This window comes from Dasypus novemcinctus, chromosome 17 (assembly GCF_030445035.2).
Source record: "Dasypus novemcinctus isolate mDasNov1 chromosome 17, mDasNov1.1.hap2, whole genome shotgun sequence".
NCBI lineage: Eukaryota > Metazoa > Chordata > Mammalia > Cingulata > Dasypodidae > Dasypus > Dasypus novemcinctus.
Genome location: NC_080689.1, coordinates 30,366,264 through 30,389,582, shown reverse-complemented (window position 1 = coordinate 30,389,582; position 23,319 = coordinate 30,366,264). Strand labels below are relative to the sequence as shown.

The 23,319-nt window shown below is 39.3% G+C and overlaps 1 protein-coding gene and 1 pseudogene across 2 annotated transcripts in view; both read right to left on the bottom strand.

Moving 5' to 3' along the window:
* The window catches only part of EML4 (EMAP like 4), a 221,076-nt gene that overhangs the window by 29,783 nt on the left and 167,974 nt on the right, over positions 1 to 23,319 (bottom strand). For both annotated transcript variants that reach the window (XM_071208789.1, XM_004448018.5), the window contains 4 exons: positions 11,138 to 11,289; positions 7,504 to 7,629; positions 7,284 to 7,415; positions 6,521 to 6,588 (listed from right to left, as the gene is read on the bottom strand). In XM_071208789.1, coding sequence (XP_071064890.1) covers positions 6,521 to 6,588; positions 7,284 to 7,415; positions 7,504 to 7,629; positions 11,138 to 11,289 — 478 coding nt within the window. The remainder of the gene's footprint in view (positions 1 to 6,520; positions 6,589 to 7,283; positions 7,416 to 7,503; positions 7,630 to 11,137; positions 11,290 to 23,319) is intronic.
* On the bottom strand, positions 8,050 to 9,798 carry LOC101417914 (histone deacetylase 2 pseudogene; annotated as a pseudogene).

Sequence of the window (23,319 nt, the reverse complement as noted above, 5' to 3'; positions counted from 1 at the left end):
CTTTTGAACAGAAGGAGAATTTTTAAGGCTCAGAAACCTTAGTCAAGAGTATCTAGCTAGAAGTTGATACAATACTTCAGCTTCATAGCTGGCTTGCCCCAAGGATGTAGTCACCATCAAAATTAATTATTTATATAGTTCCTGGTCTAGGGTTCTGGGACGCCAGGACAAGAACTAAATTAAAGTCTTTACCTACCCACTCGCCAGACTCATTTCCCCAGCCTGCTTCTTTGTCAAAGCTGTCACTATCACCATAGACCACAATCTCTGGGGTCATCTTTGAAGTCACCCCACACTCAGTCTGCCCACTCCCCTTTCCATCCTGTATTTTACATTTAGTATTTTCTAGATGATGTTTCAATTCTGGGAATTACTTTCTTTCAGCTTTACCTTGCCTTTCATGTTCCCTGCCACTCCCTCAAGTCTACTGATTTCTCTAATTCTGAGTGCCTCACCTCCATTTACTGGCCTATAAAATGACTAAGGCAAAAGGTCCCTCCTTAAATACCGAGTGTTGCTTTGGAAATATAACTGTGTCCAGCCAAGATCCAAGTAATTGCTGCATAAGCTGCTTGGAGAATTTTGTCTGAGCTGGTATAGAACTGAAATCCTGATAAGCTGGTAAATATATCTGGTTTTTCTGAGGTCTGGAGGTGGTATAAAGATTAAGTGTCTTTTGAGAAACTGGCTTCAGAAAAACAGGAAGGGGAAGGAAGATTAATTGGGATCTTGGGAAAATTAAGCAGAACATATTTTTAACCAATAGTTCAGAGATGACAAACTTTCTTTCATTCATAATGGTACAAGTTCACATGTATTTTGAACTTTATAAATAACTTTAGATCCCACCCAGAAACTCAAATTTTTAAAAAATGGGAAAGCATTATATTTGAAAACCAAGCGCAGTTTGTCTAACTAAATATAATGATTTATAGTCACTGGGTCAGTAAATCTAAAATTCTGGTTAGCAAATGATTAACAATTACTAGTAAGTACTAATTTATCCATTTGTATACTTAAACCTTCATTTTGATTTAGAAAATACTAGTCTAATTAAAAATTCCTTGGTACGAATACTACCCTGATTCCAATACCAGATAAAGACCAATATTCCTTATGAATATAGATGCAAAAAGTCTCAACAAATACTAGTAACCTGAATCTAGCAATATATTAAAAGGATTATACACACTGGACAAATGAGACTTATCCTAGGAATTCAATGTTGATTTAACAGTTGAAAATCAATTAATATAATACTCCATATATTTATAGAATAAAAGACAAAAATAAATGATTTTATGTTAATTGACTTTGTAAAAAAGATTTTTTTTATTTTTAATTTATTTTTCTCCAATTCCCCGCCCTCCCCCTCCCCACAGTTGTCAGCTCTCTGTGTCCATTTGCTGTGTTCTTTGGTGTCCGCTAGTATTCTTGTCAGTGGCACTGGGAATCTGTGTCTCTTTCTGTTGCGTCATCTTGCTGCTTCAGCTCTCCCTGTGCACAGTGCTACTCCTGGACAGGCTGCTTTTTTTTTTTTCCCCACGCTGGGTGGCTCTCCTTATGGGGCGTACTCCTTGTGCATGGGGCTCCCCTATGTGGGGGACACCCCTTTGTGGCAGGGCACTCCTTGCGCACATCAGCACTGCGTGTGGGCCAGCTCATCACATGGGTCAGGAGGCCCTGAGTTTGAACCCTGGACCTCCCATGTGGTAGGGAGACGCTCTATTCACTGAGTCAAATCTGTTCCCCTGTTAACTGATTTTTGACAGGGATGCCAAGACCATTCACTGGGAAAAAACAGTTTCTTCAACAATGGTGCTGGGAAAATTAGAAATCCACATTCAAAAGGATGAAGTTGGACTCTTACCTCACACTGTATTAAAAAAATTTACTGAAAATGAATCAGAGAACTAAAGGTAAAAGCTATAACTATAAAACACTTAGGAGAAAATATAAGGGCAAATTTGCATGACTGCAGATGTGGCAATGGATTCTTAAATATGATACCAAAAACATGGGCAGCAAAGAAAATATAGATTGGACTTTACCAAAATTTAAAACCTTTCTGTAAAGGACAATACAAGAGAGTAAAAAGATAACCTACAGAATGTGAGAAAATATTCGGAAGGCATATATCTGAAAAGGGCTTAATATTCAGAATATTTGAGGAATTCCTACAACCCAAGACCAAAAAAACACCCACCTTAAAAATGGGCAATGCGGGAAACGGACTTTGGCCCAGTGGTTAGGGCGTCCGTCTACCATATGGGAGGTCCGCGGTTCAAGCCCCGGGCCTCCTTGACCCGTGTGGAGCTGGCCATGCGCGGTGCTGATGCGCGCAAGGAGTGCCGTGCCACGCAGGGGTGTCCCCCGCGTGGGGGGGGCCCCACGCGCAGGGAGTGCGCCCGTGAGGAGAGCCGCCCAGCGTGAAAAGAAAGAGCAGCCTGCCCAGGAATGGCGCCGCCCACACTTCCTGTGCCGCTGACGACAACAGAAGCGGACAAAGAAACAAGACGCAGCAAAAAGACACCAAGAACAGACAACCAGGGGAGGGGGGGGAAATTAAATAAATAAATAAATCTTTAAAAAAAAAAAAAAAAAAAGGGCAATGGACCTGAACAGACATTTCTCCAAAGAAGGTATACAAATGGCCAATAAGCATATAAAAAGATGCTCAACAGCATTAGTCATCAAGGAAATGCAAATCAAGGCTATACCTACTATGATGGCTATAATCAAATTAATGGAAAAATTAGTTATTGTTGAAGAAGTGGAGAAATTGGAATCCTTGTGCATTGCTAGAGAAAATGTAAACTGTTGCATCCATCATGCTGTGGAAAAGAGGTTTGCAGGTCCTCAAGAAGTTAAACATTGAATTATGATACAACCCAGCAATTTTATTGCTAGATGTATACTCTGGAGCTAAAGATACACAAGAACAAAATGGGTACATAAATGTTCATAGTATCATTACTCATAATAGCTACAAAAGGGCAGCGGACTTGGCCCAGTGGTTAGGGCGTCCGTCTACCACATGGGAGGTCCGCGGTTCAAACCCTGGGACTCCTTGACCCATGTGGAGCTGGCCCATGTGCAGTGCTGATGCGCCCAAGGAGGGCCCTGCCACGCAGGGGTGTCCCCCGCATAGGGGAGCCCCACGGGCAAGGAGTGCGCCCCGTAAGGAGAGCCACCCAGCGCGAAAGAAAGGGCAGCGTGCCCAGGAATGGCGCTGCATACACAGAGATGATGCAACAAAAAGAAACACAGATTCCCGTGCCGCTGACAACAGAAGCGGACAAAGAAGATGCAGCAAATAGACACAGAGAACAGACAACCGGGGTGGAGGGGGGAAGGGGAGAGAAATAAAAAAAAATCTTAAAAAAAAAAAATAATAATAGCCACAAAAGTGGAAACAACCCCAGTGTTCATCAACTGATGAATGTGGCATCTCAGTGGAATATTCTTTGGTCATAAAAAGGAGGTACTCAGCATGCTACAGCATGAATGAACTCTGACAACATTATGCTAAGGAAAAGAAGCTAGGGCAATATACAACTTTATGTATATGAAAAGTCCAGAATAGGCAAATCTATAGAAACAGAAAGTAGATTAGTTGCCTACGGGGTTGGAAAAAGTAGGGTAGGGGAGTACAACATTGAGTGATTGCTAATAGGTTGTTTTCGAGAAGTTGAAAATGTTCTAAAATTAGACTGTGCTCATGGTTGCTCAATATTGTGAACCTACTAAAAACTACCAAATTGAACTCTTAAGTAGATGAATTGTATGGTATGTAAATTGTATCTCAATAAAGCTGTATAAATCCTTAGTGTATAATTTAGCATGTTAAGGATGTTCATCTTAGGGTAATGCATTTAATTCTTCCCCTTAAAATTACATGAGTATACACTATTCTTAAATGTTAATTATTCAGACATGCTTACCTTTGGTTATAAGAATTCTAGAACTGGACATGAAGGGAAATCTTTTAAAATTGTACTAATCATCCTTTCTATATCTTGCACAGTTTGGACATGTGTTGCATTATATTCCATTTAAATAATATTCCTTTCCCCAAGTGTGACTTTTTTAGACAGTATAGCCAGTGTTAGGGGCCTAGCTCAAGGCCCTCAGGTGTTTACTTGCAACTCCAAGAGGAAGCAGTTGGTTTAACTTTAGCATAAAGTTAAGCAAGTGATTTTTCATTTTAAGTTTGTTAATGATGACTGCATGGCTACATATGTTAGAAAGTAATTTCAATGAGTTTATATCAGATCAGATTTTCCTTAAAAATTTGGGCTGTTTATACATATGTATGTACTTTTGTACACACACACACAACACTCATACGCTCTCTCTATCCATCCAATCAAGTAGTGTGTCTTCATGATTCAAAACATTCTAGACATTAGACCCATCCAGTGTTTAACTCTTATATATATAGTGTATATGTTGAAATATGCCAGCCAATAGTTTAACTTTAAAAAACACAAAACTTCTTTACAATATTCCCAAGTAATGCTATAATATTCCCAGGTAATGCTATAATAAGCACATTTCAAAGAGTACTGGTAGAAAATAAATAACTGCAAGAATAGCCAGAAAGAGCAGCTATGTACAGCAGGGGAAGCAGAGAGATTGACAGGTTAACGAATTTTCTTGTTAGTTTTTCTGTTTTTTGTTTATCATTACTGAAATAATGAAAATGCTCTAATAATGATTGAACTGATAAATGCACAACTATGTGATTACACCAAATACTATTGATTGCACACTTTGGATGAACTGTATACTTTATTAATATGTATCAATAAAATTGGTTTGTTTAAAAATACAAGTATTGGTGGAGTAATGCAAAGTAAAAGGCTTTGGGAACGATACAGAAACTGAGTTCAAATCCCAGTTGAACCACAAGGGTCTGGAACTTTCTGGGTCTTAGTTTATGGTCTGTGCAATGAAGATGTTATCAAATACGTTGTGCTTCTGTGAAGATTATAAGTAGCACATTAAAAGAATTTAGTGGGAAACGGACTTTGGCCCAGTGGTTAGGGCGTCCGTCTACCACATGGGAGGCCCGCGGTTCAAGCCCCGGGCCTCCTTGACCCGTGTGGAGCTGGCCCATGCGCAGTGCTGATGCGCGCAAGGAGTGCCGTGCCACACAGGGGTGTCCCCTGCGTAGGGGAGCCCCACGCGCAAGGAGTGCACCCATAAGGAGAGCCGCCCAGCGCGAAGAAGGGAGCAGCCTGCCGAGGAATGGCGCCGCCCACACTTCCCGTGCCGCTGACGACAACAGAAGCGGACAAAGAAACAAGACGCAGCAAAAAGACACAGAAAACAGACAACCGGGGGAGGGGAGGGGAATTAAATAAATAAAAATAAATCTTTAAAAAAAAAAAAAAAAGAATTTAGTGCAAAGTCTATCACCAGTTGCTCAATAAATGGTAGCTCTTACTCTTACTATTTCAATGACTCTAACATGTGTGATATTTGTTTAGCTGCCAGCAATATAAATCTGAAGTGAACTTCTTTGTAGTTTTCTGAAAACCAGTTCAGCACTACAGCTAAGGATGTTTCCTATGTGCTTAAGACAAATCAATTTTTTTGATAAAAAAGAAAATAATTTCCTCCAAATTCTAGAATGATCTGACCTATGCCTGCCTATTTAATCTAAGTCTAAGCACTTTCAAACTCTAATAATTTACTACTGATATGTTTTGGGGAAATCTGAGATAGTAAAACCTATTAGTTGTAAGTTATCACCATCTGCTCTATCAAGAAGCCTAATTCTAAAATTCAATTATTTGGAACTATTCATAGCATCTCTATTTACATATCCATATCCAAATCTTAAGACTTATCTTTACTTTAAAGACCTATTTTTCCATGATTTTGAAAGCTATTGTAGCACAAACACATGAGCAGGAATTTGAATGTTTTGACTTTCCAATGAGGTTAAGTACCATCTAACAAGCCAAAAGGAAAAACTTGATACAAAACACTCAAATGACTAAATTGAAGGTGGTAGTGGTTAGAATTAAATTGATTTGATATATTTGTCAGAAACAAAAAGTGATATTTATATGTGTTTCACAAAGGAGAGCCAAGCCTTTGCTTAATTATCACCTTTCTTAACAAAGACTACCCTGACCATTCTATCATTTTACAACTGCACCCCGCCCTACTCCTCCTTCCTATGCCCTATCGCCCCTCTCATGGCTCTCATTTTCAGTTATAATGTTTATTTTTTACTCTGCCCCACCCCACACTAAAATATGGGCTCCATGAAGGCAAGGATTTTTTTTTTCTCTGATGTATACTGAATGTCTATAACAGTGTCTAGTAAGTGGTAGGTGCTCAATAATTACCGAACATGCATACATAGCAGATAAGAGTAACAGTGACTTCAAGGTGCCATGTAAAAAATTAATTCTCCAGATCAGAATGAAAACATTCCTAAGTAACAGTTTAAATATCACATCATTTCAGATTATTCAGCTCACATTTCCCTTAAAGACCCTACCTGCCTGAGTGCGTTCCTATGGCCACCACTGTGCCACTTGGATGAAAATCTGCACAGTGTCCTGGTTCCTAGAAGAGAGACAGACAACTGTTGGGGAATACATCAGAAAGTCTCCCTAGATCTATAAGAAAGGTGGCGAAAACATATTTGAAAATACCTTGTTTCATATAAAAATGGAATTCCAATTAACTTTAGAGTGGGAAGGAGTTATGCTGAAAGAGTGGTAAGGGGAAAGGACAACCAGCTTGAGGCTAGGCAGTGGAACAATATAATAAGGATTATAACAACAAGTATTTGTGCAGTTCTATAGAATATGCAAAGAATGTGCATAAAACTTTTGTGCCAGAAAAGGTGGATATCTCGGTGGGATTGGGAGAAAACATAGTAAGAGACCAATTCAAAAAGATGATGGTAGAATCTGTTAGTTGGCAGCACTTATTGAATCCAACTGAATCACCACTAGACACCCAAATATTTCCATTTTCAATTTACTGCTGCATAAATATGTGGAATCTATACTTTATGATTTTTACAGTGAAAATCATAGAAAAATAGAACTTTTACCCTGCTATTTTGCTTCTTTAAAGTAGGTTTATGCAATATTTCATGACTAAATTTTTCCTTTCCCTTGTCCGCTCTACTGAAATTATGTATGTATAAACACTTGTTTTTAACCAGTGCTTAATCCTTCTCTCTTTGTTGCTTTTGACTGCTGGTTTGGGGGTTTTCTGTGCAGTTCATAATCACATTTTGCTTCACTCACATCTACGAGCCTGGTCCATTCCAGCCTGTGTTCCACTGAGTTCCACATGCACACCTGCCTGTCCTGAGCACATGTCAAAAGCAAATCTTTGAAGGGATGTGTGGCAAGACCCCAAAGCTCATCTGTATGGCCCTGAAAATGAGATACAGTCATTGTTATAGAAACAAAATATCTTATCAAAAAATTCAGTTAAGTTTAATGGTTAAAATTGACAGTTTACCTGTACTTCTATTTGGAAGCCATCATTAAAAGTTCCCCGTAAAATAAAGTTTCGCGATGTGCCTACCAAAAATTGATCTGCTTTTCCTTCTGCGACAGCTCTGATTGTTCCATACTGATCAGGAACCTAGAAAAAATTAATTTGTAAAGTCACCATATTCACACTAACATGAATTAATTATGACCTGAAGACTGAATTTATAGCTGTAAGCATATGGAGTAATAAATGTTAGAATTCCAAATCTGAAAACAATATGGTATCTTATATTCATCCTAACTTGTTACTAACATCCTGTGCTTCATTCAGTTTTTTTCACAGTACAATTTTAAAAGAAAGAGAATTATAAAAGATGGGAAAATCAGCTTGGAGGGGCCAATCAATTCTTTAACAGATCTATTTTTTTGACACAACAACTCACATCAACTTTATATACTACACATAAAGCATGGTGGAGAAAAAATTTTGCTTCAAAATCAGAAAAACTCACAATAAAACTTGCCAAGAAAAATGAAATAAAAAAGCCATTCTGAAATAAACAAGCCATTCTGAAAATAAATATGCTCCATGTCAAAGTAGTATAAAATGAAGCCAGAGTCTCCTTCAAAAAGAAAACATTTTTCTTCCCAATATTTTCTCACTTTTTATGGTTTCCTGGAATTGGTGTCTCTCTCAAATTCAAGGATTGCTGAGCTGTTCTGATTTGGTTCCTTTGGTATGCCTTTTTTTTTTTCACCACTATTGGCCTTGGATCTATCTTCTTCCTTAACATCTGCTCTTTGTCCTGTTTCCTCCTTATCTTCTTCAATGTCAGCTTCCGTTGCGCCTTCCTTATAACCAGCCACATTTCTATGACCTCCTTTTCCTTCAACCTCAGAATCTGAGAATTCTTCATCACAAGCTATCTCCTGGTGTGATGCTCGAATAGAAATTCTCTTTCCTGGATCTTCTCCATCTTCACCTCTTCTGGAATAGTGTGCATTTGGACACCAGGTACATGAAGTGCAAATTTTCAAATAAACACTTTTACCTTTTCCATATATTCTGGAGTGTTCTGTTCTGTCATTTTTTGATGGACTAATATGTAGTTTGAAGTATGGTCCAAAATAAAGCAATCATTACATTGCAATTCTTTGGGAATCTTGCAATCAAGGGCAACTGCAGTCTCATATGTCTGACACTGAGCTGTGCTATGTATGGAATGTGTATTCACCTCCCCCAAGCATTAATAATAATAAGCTGAAAGTTTTTACAACTCCTACACATTTTGTATGACCTTTGATTGTCAGATTGAATCAACCAAGTCTACACCACACTGTAATACCATAGTAGTAGGCTGATACACATTTTTCACTTTTGAGATATTAGGCTTAAATATCTGCCCACAGAAATCATCTACTCTACAATCTCTCATTAGAAAATTGACAGCAATTTTCTTTTCCTGCACCAATATCATTCCTCAGGCCTCCTGTGACAGGAAAATATTCTCCACATTTATGGAATGTTATGTCATACCATCTGTTGAATAAAACACTTTTTCAACACCAGCACCTTGATGGATATCAATATCAATATATAAAACTCTCTAATACTTAAGTAATTCAAGGATACCAAGCACAATATCACTAACACATTCAGAATCCTGAAACTTCTGATTTCTTAGCATGACGTAATTCTTCAGCCTAGTTTAATAATGGTATCAGTTTGTTGTCAGTTTATCACAGGCCCCAGCAACTGAATCACCAGTTGAAAGCTGACAAAAGTCAGAGTCCTTCAAACACTAGACAATCCTCTCCAAATTTAGATTTCTATATCTGCTTATTATATTCAGACATGCTATCTGATCGTATTGAATATAGAAATTTGATGGATGCATCACTGAAGTATTTTGTCGTCTCTTCAGCAGGCTTTATGGGGCCCATAATATTTCCAGTTTTCTGTACAAGACATAATTTAGCAGCAAGTTATGGGTTATATGGATTCTATGAGGTTTCATAGGGAGACCCTGTCCATAGTATTAATTTCCAATATCACTATCATAGTAGTAGTGGACTTTCTTCTTGCTGCCTCCCTGACTATATGACATGGGCTCGTGGGTTGCTATTGCTGCCTCTAGGTTTTTTTGCTGCTGTTGCTGCTGCTGCTACTATCATGGCTTGGTGGAAAGAAGAAAGGCTGGGACAAATACAGGAAGAGAGATGGGGCACTGGGAGGGGTGGTGGCAGCAATGCCAATTTGTGACTGCTTCAGTCAATTTTAAATTTATTTCTAATATGATTTCAAGAGTTAAGGATTAGGAGTAGGGGAAGAAAGGTTTAAGTTCTATTAGACCATATGAGGATTGTGGTCTGGTTTTATTACTTTCTAGTTATGTTACTTTGGATAAGTAACTTAATCTCAGCCAAATTTCTCTACTTGTAATATAGAGATAATAATATCTACCCTATTTACTTTTGGTTGCTATAAAAATCAAAATATAAAAATAATACAGAAGAAATTTCTTTGTAAACTAAAAAGCAATACATTGTAAAGTATTGTTAACTATCATTAACAGGACTCCTTGAGAGATCAATATCATTTAATGTACTATAAGGTATACAGTCAGTGAATGTCATACTAATATTACAGTGATCTTAAAGAATGACTCTTTTGGAAATATACAATTCTTTTTTTATGATGTGGGATCCAAAATGACTCTAAAAAGCATAAATAACTGATTGAATTCTAAAAGTAATACAAATTTATGATTAAAAATAACAAAGAAAAAAAAGGTGGGACTGAACTAGATTGTGAAGCTTTTGACTACAAGGATATGAGTTATTTGTGAAGAAAAGAAATAGGAAAGAAAGTGGCATTTCCACTATCAACTTAAGGTTATGATAAAGCAACTCTTTTATTTTCTGTCTTCTTGGAAATGAAAGCCAAGAGCAGTACTATCAGGATCTTCTTTAGAGAATATTTTGCCTGGAAAGCATATTATAAGAGAAAAAGCACTGAGCATACATTCAAAACTTAAATCACCAAAAAGTACAAGCAATATTAAATTCTGTGAGATTTGCTCTTGCTTTCAGCATTAATGATCTAACATACCATTCTTAAATCATTTCACTTCCTAAAACCTCAATTCAATTAGCCAGCCTTCACTGAGTATCTATCACCTATCAGGTTCCAGGGATAAACTTGGTTTAAGTGATAAAGCAAACATGTACACAGACAAATAGCAGTTATCATACGTTCACTGTTTAAAAATATTGTTTTCAAGTTTTAAATTAAACTGGTCATTTTGTCTACCCTGGATTTGGATCTAATACTCAGATGTTTTTTCAATTTTAAATTTGTGGACCACTTAAAAACTGTCTCAGAAGTAAATAACAAAAACCAGTTAATTATTGTTTGGTCATATTTCTTGATTCTCACAAATTATTTTGTTAACAAAAGGTCCTTTTTTTCTTTTTCTTTATTTTTTAATCATATTATCCAAAAGGCAATAAACTAACTCCTTTCTACAGAGAGGAAGTATGATACAAGTACGTACACCAATTTCCCAAAAAAGTATTAAGTTATTTTAACATGGGACAAAACTCAAAGGCTTAGAGGTTTAATATTTTTACATGTTAGGTTCAGTTTTCATTCTTACCTCTATTTCTCTTTCAGGATTCAGGTCATGATCCCACAGAATTATTTTTCTGTCTTTCCCTCCTCCAGTTAATAACATCCCATTTCTCATTTGACAAAGTGTGAACACACTGCCATCATGAGCCTTGATTTGTTTGCTGATTTGATATATACCTAATATGATAAAGGAAAAATAAAAACACTAGTGACAACATATTTCATCAGACCTTACTTTCTTTTTTGAAAAAAAGAAACTTTAGTAGAACTACAGAGTGAATAATCGGAAAGTTCATGTGATTCAAGAACACAGGGAAGCGGACTTGGCCCAACGGATAGGGTGTCTGCCTACAACATGGGAGGTCTGCGGTTTAAACCCCCAGCCTCCCTTGACCCGTATAGAGCTGGCCCATGCGCAGTGCTGATGTGTGCAGGGAGTGCCCTGTCATGCAGGGGTATCCCCCCCGTAGGGGAACCCCACGTGCAAAGAGTGTGCCCCGTAAGGAGAACCACCCAGCATGAAAGAAAGTGAAGCCTGCCCAGGAATGGCGCTGCACACACAGAGAGCTGACACAAGATGATACAACAAAAAGAAACACAGATTCCTGGTGCCACTGATAAGGATAGAAGCAGTCACAGAAGAACACACAGAGAATGGACACAGAGAGCAGACAATGCGGGGTGGGGTGGGGGGGTGGAGGGGACAGAAATAAATAAATCTTTAAAAAAAAAAAGGATCATAAACCTATTTTCAGCAAGTCTTCTGCATGGTAGGTAGTGAAGCTTAGGATTTACTACAAAACCATTAATGGGGAAACGGACTTTGGCCCAGTGGTTAGGGCGTCCGTCTACCATATGGGAGGTCCGCGGTTCAAACCCCGGGCCTCCTTGACCCGTGTGGAGCTGGCCATGCGCAGTGCTGATGCGCGCAAGGAGTGCCGTGCCACGCAAGGTGTCCCCCATGTGGGGGAGCCCCATGCGCAAGGAGTGCGCCCGTGAGGAAAGCTGCCCAGCGTGAAAAGAAAGAGCAGCCTGCCCAGGAATGGCGCTGCCCACACTTCCCGTGCCGCTGACGACAACAGAAGCGGACAAAGAAACAAGACGCAGCAAATAGACACCAAGAACAGACAACCAGGGGAGGGGGGAAATTAAATAAATAAATAAATTAAAAAAAAAAAAAAACATTAATGAAAGAACAAAGCGAGAGAGAGGTATATTCCCAATGCCCAAGTTGGACATGTATGAAAGATTGTCTTGAAGTTTCATTAAAAGAAAAAAAAAAGAAATCCTCTGTATTCATTTTCCATATCACATAAATTGGTGTGTAGCAAACTCTTCATTATTTCAATTAACATTTGTTAATCAATACTACATTTAGTATGAAATAATAATGGCAAAATTTAATTTAAGGAATGATCTGTGTAGTGAAAACATTCATGTTTTGGTTGGAAAAGGAGAGAAATCACACACTTTTTAGGTCTGGTTAAAGAGATATCTCCATGAATAATTCCAAAAAATAAATACTTTTTTTTGGTTATAACTGTCTATGAAAAGCTAGTCTAAAACAAAAATAACTGACTGTGCTTTGTTCACTGAATAAGCAGAAAGGAAGAAAGCCACAGAGTTCTTTAGAGATAAATGCATCAAGCTGTAATTATTCTTTTACCATTCCCTATACCTTTTCAAGATTTAAATCACTCTCATCAGAGAAGTCTATATAAATTCTCAAACCTGTCTAATAAGAGCTTAGATGAGAAAAAAGGTAAGGTTAAAGATATATTCACCTACTTCTTTACTGGATTTGTAGCAACTTTTTTTTTCTTAATTCATTTTAGAGACATAAGCCCAGTGGTTTCACTCCTAAATTTAGAGTCCAAGAATTTGATTCTCTTGCATTTATGTCAATATTTATTTATCCTGTAATATTTCAAAATATTTTTCACAAAAACTAAGCCAAAGGAGTGATAACAATTCCCACAGACAACACAGGATACACTTGCCTCCTAACTTGACTATCTCTTATAATCACCCTGTATGGTAGCTAAGGTAGGAATTAACTCTTTTGATTTTAGAGCTGAGACTAGAACTAAAGTCTCTTAACTCAGTGATCTTTTAATTTTGCAATAAAGCCTTCATTTCCTGCTGTGGTAACAGTTTTAATACTTAACATTTAGCAATCACTGTTGACTTGGAGGCCTTCTGTTGTGCCAAGGATTATCCCTTTTATTTGCTGAGACATGGGACTCTGGGGAACATATTAGGACAGAAGTGGACACTGGAGACTCAAAGCAGTGGGTTTTGACCAACCAGCAGAGAAGTATTTCAGTAGGTTAAAAACTGGTTCAGTTATAACAGCAACACAGCTAAATGATGGACCAGTTTTCTTCTATGCCCTAACACTTTACGAGTACCCAGGGAGGAACAAAGCGGACACATAAAAAATAGTTTAAGTAAATCCAATATGGAGTAATTGATTACAATTTCCTCTCTCTCTCAAAAGAAATCAGATCCTTTTTCTTAAGGGTGAGGATAAGATTATAGCAGTCAAACCTTTCTGGTTTTCTTTTCTTTTTTTTTAATTATTTATTTTTTAAAAATTTCATTAAAAAAATATGAGGTCCCATTCAACCCCCCCGCCCCCACCTGCCACTCCCCCCACAGCAACCCTCTCTCCCATCATCGTGACACATCCATTGCACCTGGTAAGTACATCTCTGAGCATCACTGCACCCCTAGTCAATGGTCCACATCATAGCCCACACTCTCCCATGTTCCATCCAGTGGGCCCTGGGGGGATCTACAATGTCCCGTAATTGTCCGTGAAGCACCACCCAGGACATCTCCTCGTCCCGAAAACGCCTCCACATCTCATCTCTTCCTCCCATTCCCCAAACCCAGCAGCCACCATGGCTACCCTTCCCACACCCATTCCACATTTTCTCTGTGGACATTGGATTGGTTGTGTCCATTGCACATCTATGTCAAGTAGGGGCTTAGATTCCACATGGATACTGGATGCACTCCTCCTGCTTTCAGTTGTAGACACTCTAGGCTCCATGGTGTGGTGGTTGACCTTCTTCAACTCGATGTTAGCTGAGTGGGGTAAGTCCAATAAGTCAAAGTGTAGGAGCTGAAGTCTGTTGAGGCTCTGGGCCTGGGTGTCATGGTTTTCTTATTATCTGGCTACTAGGGCTGATAAAACAAGAGTATAGCTTTTTAGAAGATGATGTAGTTACCAGGTTCAAAATGGGAAAGTAGAGCCTTGATAAAATATGTCCAAAGTTGGCCAAGAAATAGATCTCTTGGAAAAATGGGAAAAAAAAATTAAGTTTAAAATTTGGTCATTTTCTAAATGTCCATTAATTGATGAATGGATAAATAAAATGTGATATATCCATACAACAAATTATTATTCAGTTTTAAAGGAATGAAGTTCTGATACATGCTACAACATGGGTGAATATTGAGAACATGCTAAGTGAAAGTTAGTTAAAAAGAGTCACATGTATGATTCCACTTAAATAAAATGGTCAGAATAGGCAAATCTACAGAGAGAAAAAAGTAGGTAGGTGGTGGCCAGGGGCTGGTAGCCGGGGGAAATGGAGAGTGACTGTTAATGGGCTCAGGATTTCTTTTTCGGAGTAATAAAAATGTTCTGAAATTAGATCCCGAGGAAGTTTGCACAATTGTATATCCTAAAAACCACTGAATTGTGTGCATTAAAAGGGTACATTTTATGGTATATGAATTATATCTTAAAGCAGTTATTAAAATTATTTTTATACGACTTCATATGTGAGCTGGCATTACATCTAAAAATCTAAAATTTGTAGGGTGTTGGTGTCCTGAAAAAAGCTACAGACTAACAGTCTAGATCAGATGTGACAAAGGATAACACCATGGCTTTGTATTCAGCGACAGGAAGAATGAATCCTAGGTTTCTCTCTGGCTAAGTTTTCTCCAAGGTCACCCTCCGGGTGAGGGCTGGAGAATGCCCCAGGAAGCCAGCAGCCACAAGCAGATGCAATGAGCTCAGGAATAACATGGTTGGGGCCTTTGTCCTAAATCTCCAAATTATAGCTGGGAGAAAGAATGAGGGTGACAGTGTCTTCAGCCTGATTCCTTCTGTGACAGGCAGTACAACAGGAGTCCACTGGCTGGCAGATAACTCCCCAACCCCATCTCATCAGTGTGTTTGGGAGGGTCCTGAGACCTGGCCCTTGTGGACTGAGTTCTGGGTCATGGCTTTGGAAACAGGCATCATGACCAGACACACCACCACCTGGGAGCCAGGATGGAGATGCTGATGAAAAAGGCAGACTGATCAGAGAGATGACAAAGGCATGGCCCAAGGCTGCCAATTCCAAACCACAGGCTTTGACCTGGATGCAGAGGCTGGAGGTAGGTACCCAAGTGGTCAGACCCTGGTAAACATCTCTGTGAGTGGGTACCGAGGCGGCTTCCTGAACTTGAAAGTGATGGAGAAGACCACAAAGGGGATGAAAAGTCCATTAAAAATTTTTAATTTTGGGGCTAAGGAGAAATTTGCAAACTAATAGGAAAAGTGACAAAATGGGGGAAATATGTGCAATGTGTATGATTGTAAGGCATAAAGAATGTTGAGTGGAATTTTCCAGTTGTCCCAAAATTGGTGACAAGGGTTTAAAGAGGCCCAGAATACCCTGAAATGTCATTATCGGAGGCTAGAGACCTTCCTCAGTGTTTGCAAAGAGGTGTCCAGTTAACTTTGCTACAACAGCCATGCCCCAGCATTTCAAAGCTTGAAAAAAGTAGACTGGCCAAGGTGATGGTGGCCAGGTACAGCTTATTCTTCCTCTTTTAAAATTTATTTTATTTTTATAATTTTATTTGATAATCAGCTATTTGTTTTCATTCACATTGACTGTGGGTTTTTGTTTAAGTGATGACAGGTACATAGGTAACCAATGTATATAGTTTGTTTGGGGAATCTTCATCTTCATTACGTTTTCTGGATAACCGTAAATGGATACAATAGAGGACATTCCTTATCCCTTTGGCCCAGACAGCCTTGTGTTGATGTGCACACCTGGCATTCCTATTTTCTTCATGGCAAATTCCCTCTTACAAGTTTCTTGAAGCCCACTCCATGGAAGTGCTTATGAATGTTGATGGTGACTCCCTGGTCACTACCTTGCTGATGGCAGAAACACCCTTCTTCTTCTCACCACCCCTCTTAGTGGGAGCCATTCTACCAACCAGGTTAGAAAAGGCTTCTTTTTTAAATAAATATATTTCAATAGAGAACTTATAAAAAAATTAAGTATTATGTGCAGAATTCCCATATAACACTCCTTCATTAACACATTACATTGTTGTGGAACATTTGTTAAAAATTCTAAAATAACATGATTAGACTATTAGCACTAACTATGGCCTACCACATACATCTGGTATACCCTCCATTATTAACACCATGTATTAGAACTGTACATTTGTTACAGTTCATGAAAGAACACTCACATTTGTACGGTTGACCAATCCATCTTCCACTAAATGATTCACAGTATTATACAGCCCCACGCCTTATAAAATGCATCCAATGTGTACACGTAGAGGCTCTCACTTTCATCAGAGTTGTGGACATCACCTCAATAAATTTTTGAACGTTTTCCTTAGTCCAAAAGAAAAAATCCAATACCCCTTATTATTGACTCTTAGCGTCGATACAGTACCTTCTCTGACACTGATGCAAGAATATTAGAGTTTTGCCATTAACTACGCTCTAGGCTTATTTTTTGTATTTAGTTTATATTCATGAGACCATGCAACATTTGTCCTTTTGTGTCTGGCTTATTTCACTCAGCATTAACAGCTTCAAGGTTCATCCATGTTATCATGTATGTCCCAATTTCAATTATTCTTACAACAGTATAGTCTTCCATCTTTTGTATATATCACATTTTGCTTATCCATTCATCTGTTTGTCGATAGACCCTTGGTTTGTTTCCATCTTTTGACAACTGTGAATAATATCGCTATGAACATTGGTGTGCAAATGTCAGTTCACATCCTGGGTTTGCAGTTCTTCTGAATATACTCCTAGCAACAGGACTGCCAGATCATATAGCAGTTTATATTTAGCTTCCTGAGGAACTGCCAAACTGTCTTCCACAGAGGCTGCACCAGTTTACATTTCCAGCAGCTGGGAAGGAGTGTTCTTATTTCTCCACATCCTCTCCAGCACTTACTGTTTTCTGTTTTTTAAAATAATGGCCATTCTATGAGGTATGAGATGATATCTCGTTTTAATTTGCATTTCCCTAATAGCTAGTGATATTGAACATTTTTTCATGTGCTTTTTGGTCATTTGCATTTCCTCTTTGGAGAAATGTCTATTTGTCTTCTGCCTCCCCCACCCCCTTTTTTTAACACTTACAAAAACTTTACAGTAGATATCACATTTCTAAATTTGCATCAATCTGACACATTTCTGATCATTTTGCTAACATAATAGTTGCAAATTTTCCTTAAATCTTTTATCAGCTTTTTAGATCTTTTATTGCTCATTTCAGCCCACCTCTTGCCTTTATCCCTTTCATGCCCTAAAGGGCATGCACAGTCTGCAATCCACTCCACCTTACCCTTTGATCCGGATCAGAGCCCAGGTTATCAGGGTGAACATGTGTCAATACGAGGTGGCTGTAAGCAGTGAGGGTCACACACTTCAGCTGTGCAATTGTTTTGTCAATTTTTTAAATTGGATTGCTTGCTCTTCTATTGTTGAGATGTATTCTTTTTAGATAGCATGAAAATTAAACCCTTATCAGATAATGCGGTTTCCAAATATTTTCTCCCATTCAGCATGCTGCCTTTTCACCTTCTTGACAAAGTCCTTTGAATCACAAAAGTGTTTAAGTTTGAAGAAGTCCCATTTATCCATTTTTTCCTTTCATTGCTTGTGCATACTTTCCAGATATAGGATCATATTATCTATGAAGTAAAAGTTTTACTTATTCCTTTTCATTGTGGATGCCTTTTCTTTTTCTTGCCTGGTTGCTCTAGCTAGAACCTCTAGCACTATATACATAAATATATTTTAAAATTTATTTTTGTCTTTTTTTAAAAAAGATACATAGATCACACAAACTGTTACATTAAAAAAATGTAAGAGGTTCCCATATACCCCACTCCCTAGTCCCCACCCCGACTTCTCCCACATCAACAATCTCTTTCATCAGTGCGGTACATTCATTGCATTTGATGATTACAATTTGGAGCACTGCTACACCACATGGATTATAGTTTACATTGTAGTTTACGCTCTCCCCCAGTCCATTCAGTGGGTTATGGCAGGAGATATTATGTTCTGCATCTGTCCCTGCAATATCATTCAGGACAACGCCAAGTCCCAAAAATGCCCACATATCGCACCTCTTTTTCCCCCTCCTTGCCCTCAGCAACTCCCATGGCCACTGTCTCCACATCAGTGATACAATTTCTTCCATTGCTAGAGTCACAATAGTTCTATAGTAGAATACCAATAAGTCTACTCTAATCCATATTTTATTCTCCCATCCTGCAGACCCTGGGATGGTGAGGTCCACTCAGCCTCTAAATCAAGAGGGAGCTTAGGTCCCACATGGATGATGGATGCGATTCTCCCACTTGCAGTTGTAAACGCTCTCGGCTCCCTGGTGTGGTGGTTGACCATCCCTGTTAGATGACCTGGGTAAGTCCAACGAACTGGAGAGTAGGTGTTGCAACTCTGCTGAGGTATCTAGCACTAAATTGACCAACAGTGGTGACAGTGGGCATCCTTGTCTCATTCCTGATCTCAACAGAAAAGCTTTCAGTCTTGAATCACTCAGTACAATGTTAGCTGTGGGTTTTTCCATATATGCCCTTTATTATGTTAAGAAAGGTTCTTTCAATTCCTATCTTCTGGAGTATTTTTATCAAGAAAATTATGCTGTATTTTGCCAAATGCCTTTTCTGTGTCAATCGAGATGATCAAGTGATTTTTCTTCGATTATTAATGTGGTGAATTATCCTGATTTTGTGTTGAACCACCCTTGCATGCCTGGTATAAAACCCACTCGATCATGATGAATAATTCCTTTAATTGTTGTTGGATTCAATTAGTATTTCTCCATCTGTACTCATTAGGGAAAAGGGTCTGCAGTTTTCTTTTTTCATAATATCTTTTTTTTTTTTAAAGACTTTTCATTTATTTCTCTCCCCTTCCCCCCCCTCACCCCACCAAGTTGTCTGCTCTCTGTGTCTATTTGCTGTGTGTTCTTCTGTGACCGCTTCTATCCTTATCAGTGGTACCGGGAATCTGTGTCTCGTGTTGTTGTGTCATTTTGCTGTGTCAGCTCTCCGTGTGTGTGGCGCCATTCCTGGGCAGGCCGCACTTTTTTTTTTTATGCTTGGCAGCTCTCCTTCTGAGGTGTACTCCTTGCGCGTGGGGCTCCCCTATGCGGGGGACACCCCTGTGTGTGGCAGGGCACTCCTTGTGCACGTCAGCACTGCGCATGGGCCAGCTCCACACGGGTCAAGGAGGCCCAGGGTTTGAACAGTGGACCTCCCATGTGGTAGGTGGACGCCCTATCCATTGGGCCAAGTCTGCTTCCCCCCCAATTGTTTTTTGGTTACTATTTGCATGGAATATTTTTTTATAACCTTTCACTTTTACTGGCTGTGTCCTTACATCTGAGGAGGGTCTCCTGTAAACAACATATAGACGGCTCATATATTTTTAAATCCATTCTTTCAGTCTGGTTTTTTAAAAAAAGATTTTTATTCCCCCTTTGTTGTCTGCATTCACTGTCTGCTCTCTGTGTCCATTCACTATGTGCTATGTCTGCTCATCTTCTCTTTAGGAGGCACTGGGAACCGAACCTGGGACCTCCCATGTGAGAGGTGCTCAATCGCTTGAGCCAACTCTGCTCCCTGCTTTATTGTGTTTCTCATTGTCTTTCCTCTTTGTATCTCCTTGTTCTGTCATCTTGTTGCATCAGCTCACTGCATCTGCCCATCACACTAGCTTGCTGTCTTGCTCATCCTCTCCAGGAGGCACCAGGAATTGAACACAGGACTTTCCATGTGGTAGGTGGGCACTCAATGGCTTGAGCCACATCTGCTTCCCAGTCTATATCTTTTGATTGAGGAATTCAATCCATTAACATTCAGTGTTATTACCATAAAGGCATTACTTACTTCATTAGTTTTATCCTTTGGATTTCTGTTGTCATATCATTCTATTGTCTTCTTATCCTTTAGTTTACCCTTCCTAATAAACTTCATTCCTAAACTCATCTTCAAATCTCTCACCCTTGTTTTTTCCTTTCCTGCAGCACCCCCTTGAGTATCTCCTGCAAATCTGGTCTTTTGGTAACATACTCTATCAATTTTTGTCTGTGAAGACTTTGAACTCATCCTTATTTTTGAAGGGCAGTTTTGCGGGATACAGAATTCTTGGCTGGCAGTTTTTCCTCTTTCAGTCCTTAAAAACATGGTACCACTTTCTTCTTGCCTCCATGGTTTTTCTTGAGAGTTCTGTACTTAATCTTATCGAGTTTCCCTTGTATGTGATGCTTTGCTTTTCTCTTGCTGTTTTCAGAATCTTCTCTTTTATCTCTGGTATTTGTCATTCTGAACAGAAGGTGTCTCAGGGTAGGCCTATTCAGATTTATTCTTTCTGGGGTGTGCTGTCCCTCTTGAACACTGATAATTACATCCTTCATAAGGGTTGGATAGTTTTCAGTCATTATTTCCTCAAATATTCTTTCTGCCCCTTTTCCATTCTCTTCTCCTTCTGGGACACCAATAATGTGCACTGTCATTCAATTCTGAGACCCTGTTCCATTATTTCCATTCTCTTCTGTTTCTGTTCTCCTGTCTTTTCTTTTCAGATGTTCTGCTTTCAAAGTCACTAATTCTGTCTTCAAGCAATTCAAATCTGTTCCTATGTGCCTCTAATGTTTTTAATCTTGTCCATCATGTCTTTCATTCCCAAAGGTCTGTTACTTTTCCTTGCAGGTTTTCAAATTATTCTTTATGCTTTCCCAGTGTCTTCTTAATATCTTTTACCTCTTTAGCCATATTTTATATAAATTCTTTGAAGTGATTTAAGAGAGTTGTGTGAGTATCACTGATTGTCTTAAATCCTGCATCTCTTCAGGATATTTGATTTGTTCTTTTGACTGGGCCATCACATTCTGTTTCCTAGTATAGCTTGTAATTTTTTGCAGATGTCTAAGCATCTGAATATATTGGTGAATTTACTCTGATGGCCAATTTCTTTCTCTTGCCTATTGTTTTCTTTTTCTCAGCTTTTCTTTGATATTTGGTTCAACTTATTCTCAGTCTTTAAAACTGCCCAGCTTAAGTTTTCAAAATTGGGCCAGGGATTTAATAGTGGGGCGCAGACTTTCTCCCAGGGACTGGATACAGAGAGCGTGTGAAGTTTTTGTCCTTGCAATTTCCAGACCGGCCACAAATGGCACTCATTAGCACACCTTTCCATGAGGTGTTTCAGTTTGGGCTTTCCTGTGTTCCTATGTTGAATCTCTAGAGTGGAGATTCAAAGTGGGCTCTGATGGCTGAATACACTAAAGAAAAGCATCCCAACCTCTCCTCCCTTTTCCCTTGAAACAGCCAACAGGAAGGAAGATGTTTGTTTCCCTCAGTTGGCTGCAGCAAGCCAGGGGTTTTACCCTAGCTTAACATCTTGGGGGTGGGCGAGGGGAGCCCTTCCTGGCTGCCATGAGGGCTTGGTAACTCATGTTTATCATTTCAGCTTCTTCGTCTCTCTGTCCCTCACTCTCCTGGGAGTTGTGTAGCACTGTCCTGGCCTGCTGACCCCCAAAGCAGGTCCCTTGTACAGCTTTTGGCTCTTTCTCTGTTGTTTTTGTGAGAGCATTCAGCTCTGCCTGTTAGTCCATTGCCATCTTCCCACAATCCTCTGGATTTGCTTTATTTATTTTAAAGATTTTTATTTATTTATTCCCATTCCCCTTGTTTTGTGCTCGCTGTCTGCTCTCTGTGTCCATTCGCTGTGTGCTGTGTCTGCTTGTCTTATAGAGGCACCAGGAATCGAACCTGGGACCTCCCATGTAGAAGAGAGGTGCTCAATGGCTTAAGCTACCTTAGCTCCCTGCTTTGTTGTCTTTCCTCTTTGTGTCTCCTTGTTGCATCAGCTCACTGCACCTGCTCATCACACTAACTTGCTGTCTTGCTCATCTTCTACAGGAGGCACTGGGAAGTGAACCCAGGACCTCCCATGTGGTAGGCTGCAGCTCAATCACTCAAGTCAGATTTGCTTCCCAAGCTTTACTTTAAAAATTTTTTTTAAATTATCTTTTTAAAAAGTTAATAGATCATAAAGTTACATTAAAAAACATGAGAGGGTCCCATATACCTCACTCCCCACCCCCACCCCCTTTAATTGTATTTTTGAAGATACATAGATCACAAAGAATGTTACATTAAAAAATATAAGAGATTCCCAAATATCCCACCCCCTACCACCCACTCCTCCCACCAAGCTTTACCTTTAAAGTCTATTTCAACTAATATAAGTACAGGTACTCAAGCTTTTTTGTTTGTTTTGGTTACTGTATGTGTGGAGTACCTTTTTCAAGCCTTTCACTTTGTTTATTTGGTTTTATTATATTATTATATCCTTGGGTCTAAGATGAGTCTCTTGTAGACAGCATACAGATAGTTCATATTTTCTCATCCGTTCTGCCAGTCTCTGTCTTTTGATTGGAGAGTTTAATCCATTAACATTCAATGTTTTTAAAAAAAGATTTATTTATTTATTTATTTCTCTCCTCTTCCCCGCCCTCCCCCGCCTCCCAGGTTGTCTGCTCTCTGTATCCATTCATTGTGTGTTCTTCTGTGTCCGCTTGTATTCTTGTCAGCGGCACCAGGAATCTGTGTCTCTTTTTTTGTGTGTCATCTTGCTGTGTCAGCTCTGTGTGTGAGGCACCACTCCTGGGCAGGCTGCAATTTTTTTTGTGCTGGGCAGCTCTCCTTATGGGATGCACTCCTTGCGTGTGGGGTTCCCCTATGCAGCGGACATCCCTGCATGGCATGGCACTCTTTGCATTCATCAGCACTGCATGTGGGCCAGCTTCACCACATGCGTCAGGAGGCCCTGTCTTTGAACCCTGGACCTCCCATGTGGTAGGTGGATGCTCTACCCATTGAGCCAAATCT